At 37.0% G+C, this 5,000-nt stretch overlaps 1 protein-coding gene across 5 annotated transcripts in view; it reads right to left on the bottom strand.

The window, feature by feature from the left end:
- Positions 1–2,070, bottom strand: part of LOC106872196 (sodium-dependent proline transporter) — a 45,751-nt gene extending 43,681 nt beyond the window's left edge. For all 5 annotated transcript variants that reach the window (XR_016244802.1, XR_016244803.1, XM_052973787.2 and 2 more), the window contains exon 1: positions 1,891–2,070. Coding sequence is in view for 3 of the 5 variants with exons in the window: in XM_052973787.2 (XP_052829747.2) it covers positions 1,891–2,059 (169 nt within the window). In the remaining 2 variants the exon portion in view is untranslated. The remainder of the gene's footprint in view (positions 1–1,890) is intronic.
- Positions 2,071–5,000: the final 2,930 nt, after the last annotated feature.

Below are 5,000 nucleotides of genomic sequence, written 5' to 3'. Positions count from 1 at the left end.
GGACTGGCGAACCGAATTGCTGCACCAGGCTCCAATCTGATTTGGCAGAGTTTCTACAACTGGATGCCCTTCCTGATGCCAACCACTCCGAGAGTGTAGTGGGTGCTTTTATGTGCCACTGGCACGAGGGCCAGTCAGGAGGTACTAGCAACGGCCATGCTCAAAATGGTGTATTTTACATGCTACCTGCACAGGAGACAGTCCAGTGGCACTGGCAATGACTTTGCTTGAATGTCTTTTCATGTGCCACCGGCACAAGTGCCATTAAGGCGACGCTGATCTATACATACATATTGAAAAGGTTGCAAGACGCAATGAAAATTTTAGAAAAAATAAATAAGTAAATGAGTGCAAATCGAACCAGTGTGTGTATTAAATAATAAGGCACTAAAAGAGAATGACTCTCCCCAGACACAATAATATATGCTTCAATACATCAATTCACATAAAGAATCTTGCAAACCAAATACAAAAACGAAATATATATATATATATATGTGTGTAAATATATAAAAATAAAAAGATAAAGAGAGCAATGGTAAGGTTGGAGAAGTATTTTATGGATAGAGTCTTACAGCTGTTTCTGGGAAGATCCAGTACTTCCCATCATCGGAGACAGAAAAAATAAAGTAATCTATTATTATATCCATAGGCGGATATTTTTAGTATGAAGTGGTAAAGAGTGTGATGCGCTGAAAAAATAGAGAACAGTACTTGAACAGTACTTTTTTCAGCGCATCACACTCTTTACCACTTCATACTAAAAATATCCGCCTATGGATATAATAATAGATTACTTTATTTTTTCTGTCTCTGATGAAGGGAAGTACTGGATCTTCCCAGAAACAGCTGTAAGACTCTATCCATAAAATACTTCTCCAACCTTACCATTGCTCTCTTTATCTTTTTATTTTTATATATTTACATATACACACGCTAATATACGACTTATAATCCCCAATCCTGTTCATACAACGACTGGGGCAAAACTAATCGGTATACAGCACTTACTCGGTATTACCTGTATCCTCCGGGGTTTGGTTAAATCCAATACCCTCCTCAACCTTATATATATATATATATATATATATAAACAATTGGATCATATTAGATATGTTTGTAGATATTTTCTTCCTTTATTTTGGTCAGGCTTCCACTCAGTCCTCCAAAACAAAACCACTTCACCAAACATCTTGATCTATCATCACCATCTTCAGTTCATGGACAGAATCCAATCCTGTGTCCTCTTTCAGGAAATCAATAAATGGCAAACAACATTTCCTAAACTTGTTGGTACCATGTTGTGCGTTCCAGGGTTCAAGGTTTTATGCTTCTTCTTCTTCCTAATATTGCATGCAGATGTCATTCTCTGATCTTGTTGGTCACTTTTGGAAGGCTTCCATAGGGATGTTCATTGGTCCTTTCATTGCTGCCACTTTGCATGCAAAGTCATTCATTGTATCAGCCATCTAACTCTATTCTCTACTTTCCACTGCAATACAAGAACACTGACTCTTCAGTAGCAAAGAACAGTCTGTGCCTTCACTTTCATACTCTCTTGAGTCTAAGCCATGCTATTCAAGTGTGTGCTTCTCTGCTTTTTGTTCAAGCATCGGAGACATTTACCCAACTACAAAGATACCTGAAATCCTTAACAGAATTCATCTTTGATTGATTTATTGCCTGCAGATCAAGATATTCGTTCTGGTTGAAGCACATACACATCGTTTTCTTCACATTTGTGTGCAGACCAATCTTACCTACCTAGTACGTAACACTATATCATCAGAAAAAGATAACCAGAAAAGGCTTACAATAGGATGGAATGTGCAAGACAGACTCAGGATTATATAAAAACCCTCCCTTTCAAAAAAAATAATCAGCACTTACCGCCACCACTTTTGTAACATAAGTAAGGAAATCTCCAAATATTTCCAAGTCCAACTGCAAAACCTATACACGTTAATATAAAGTCAAGTTTGCCAGTCCAACTACCACGTGCTTTACGATTTTTGGTGCCCGTTTGGATGTTCACAGCACAACTCTTAGACTCCAACATCTTCTGGGATATCTGAAATGATAAAAGAAATATAATTAAGGAATCGGTAAATATTGTTAATTTGTTTATATTACTTTTTGTATGGTTGAGAATCTTACTTTCCAACCATGTGATCTTAGGTTTAGGCCCCTGCACAGCACATTCAGCAAATGTCTTCTACTATAGCTTCAGGCTGACCAAAGACCTATAAGTGGATTTCATAGATGGAAACTGAAACAAGCCAGTCATATATATATATATATATATATATATATATATATATATATATATATATATATATGCATATGCATGCATGTGTGTGTGTAAAAGAGTATGTGTGTATGGTTGTGTCTCCTTGTCTTGACACTGGATAATAGTTGTAAAATAACTGCGTATGGACAGTGTCATCCAGTTCCAATCTCCTGTGAAAATGTGTCTGGTCATGAGGAAATATTGTCTTGCTTGGAAACAGGTGGACGTTGGTAATGTCCACTTTTCCAGACTAACATGAGACAAACGGAATTTGTTGGGGAAGACTTTTTATGGCTCGATGCTCTTCCTGTCAGCAACCACACACACACATGTGGGCTTCTTTAAGTTTCTGTCTACTGAATTCACTTTGATTCGGCAGGGTGGGAGCAGAAGACACTTGCCCATGTGTGATCTTAGAACCATGTGGTTGGGAAGCAAACTTCTTACCATACAGCCACACCTGCAGTTGTGTGTGTGTGTACACACACACACACACACACACACACATAGGGGGAGTCATAAGTCTGAGTGAACGTTCACCATCTGTGCCAGGCTGAGTCATGAACAGAAATATTTGTTGATATTCTGTCAATAAATTATATGGCAGTTCTGTGTTTTTGAAGTTGAATAGAATCAAAACATCCTTGATGAAAAAAAGTAGCATGAAGGTCATGTGGATGTTAAACTATATCACAATACTTATCTAACTCATACTAACATTGAAAAATGGATGTAAAAGGACTAAATAAACTACTGCTGCTAAAAATGCAAATAAAATTCCAAATTTAAAGTAGTGGAATAGGTAAAATGTAAGCTTCATATGTTTCTTAACTAGCTTAAGCTAATTATACAATTGTTGTGCAATAAACTCTTCTCAGTGTAGCTCGTCATCAGGCTTAAATTACAGTGCCACATGGAATTCCAAAGTCAGCAATAATGCAGGATTGTGGCTGACTTGGGAATTCCATGAGGCAACATAAACTTTATTGAAGTAATTTCAAACTGATAGCAAGCTACGCTGAGAAGAGTTCATTGAGCAACAACTGCATAATTAGCTTCACCTAGTTAAGAAACATAGGAAGCTTACATTTTACCTGTTCTACTCCTTTAAATTTGGAATTTGTGTATATATATATATATATATATAGTCACTATAAGGATATTTAGACCTTTTAGAGAGGTATTTCTATCCAAGACATACTGGTTTAAAATATTGTATTTTGAAGAGATATTTCTTTAATGAATATATTATGTAAAATATCATAAGATATCAAATATTATCATTAAGTTTGAAAACAGGGATCCAATGGATACAAATTAATCTATTAATAAATAAACATCTTCACCTACAATCGTTTCATTTCGCATCCAATTTAAACTACAAAACATATATAAATATGTAATCTTGTGGGGAAAATCATCAGGACATGCAAAGGACAATACAAGGATTACATTATGATCTGTTGGAATATTCCAACATATTGTATATATATATATCATCATCATCATCATCATCATTTAATATGCATTTTCCATGGTGGCATGGGCTGGATGGTTTGAGAGGAGCTGGCAAGTCAGGAGGCTGCACCAAGCCTTGTTATCTGCTTTGTTATTGTTTCAATAGTTGAGTTTCCTTCCTAACACTAACCACTTTACATAGTGTACTAACAACAGCAGCAGTGAGGTAACTTGGAAGGCAACAGCCCTCAATTGAGATGGGGAGCAGTATTGAGGGAAGCAGCTTCACACGAGGCGAGGAGTAGTTAGAGTATGAAACAGAAAGGCAGAAACAGGTATCTTACTGTTGAGGAGACACATGGCTGACTCAAGTGGAGAGAGAGAGAGAGAGAGAGAGCGTGGGGATGTGCAAGAGTGGAGAAAGATAAGATGAAGATGTAACAGGGCATACACCCAACTCACAGGAAGGTGGAATTAACGAAGTGAACTAGGGATTGGATAGGGTCTGGGGATGAGTAAATTGTGAAAGGAGAGTGGGAGATGGAGAGGAGGGGAATATAGTGAGTAGGTAGAGGGAGGGGTGTTAGGAGGATGTGTTGTGGGGAATGGATTTGTTAGGAAAATTTTGTGGGTAGGTAGGTTCAGGTAGAATGGGAGATAAAGAATAGAATACAGAAGTACCAGACCATATCCCATTTTGCTAGATATTTTTTAAATACATTCATACATACAAACATATATATATATATATATATATATATATATATATATATATATGAAAAATTAGAATCACAAAGAAATAAACAGTTATGTTACGAACTTCATTGGCTTACAGCTGTTTCTGCAATAAGACGCAACGCGCTCATAGTTGAGTGCTTGAGAATCACCCTATAGCTTCATTGGAGCAGTGAAATTTTATTTGGGAAAACATTTACTTTATATGTGTATGTGTGTGTGTGCCAGTGTGTATTTTCATATATAGACACAGGCATAGCTATGTGATAAGGAGTTTACTTTTCAAGAACATGATTGCAAGTTCAGTCCTACTGTGTGGCACTTTGAGCAAGTGCTTCCTGATGTAGCTTGAAGCTGACAAAGCCTTCTAAGTGGATTTGGTAAGCAGAAAGTGAAAGAATTCCACCATGTTTGTGTGTGTGTGTGTGTGTGTGTGTGTGTGTGTGTGTGCATGTTTGTGTTTGTCCCCTACCACTACTTGACAACCAGTGTTGGTTTGTTTATGTTGCCATAACTT

The sequence above is a fragment of the Octopus bimaculoides genome, chromosome Z (genome assembly GCF_046866305.1).
Source record: "Octopus bimaculoides isolate indiv1 chromosome Z, ASM4686630v1, whole genome shotgun sequence".
NCBI lineage: Eukaryota > Metazoa > Mollusca > Cephalopoda > Octopoda > Octopodidae > Octopus > Octopus bimaculoides.
Note: the sequence above shows the minus strand (reverse complement) of the source record. Positions and strands in the feature narration are given on the sequence as shown.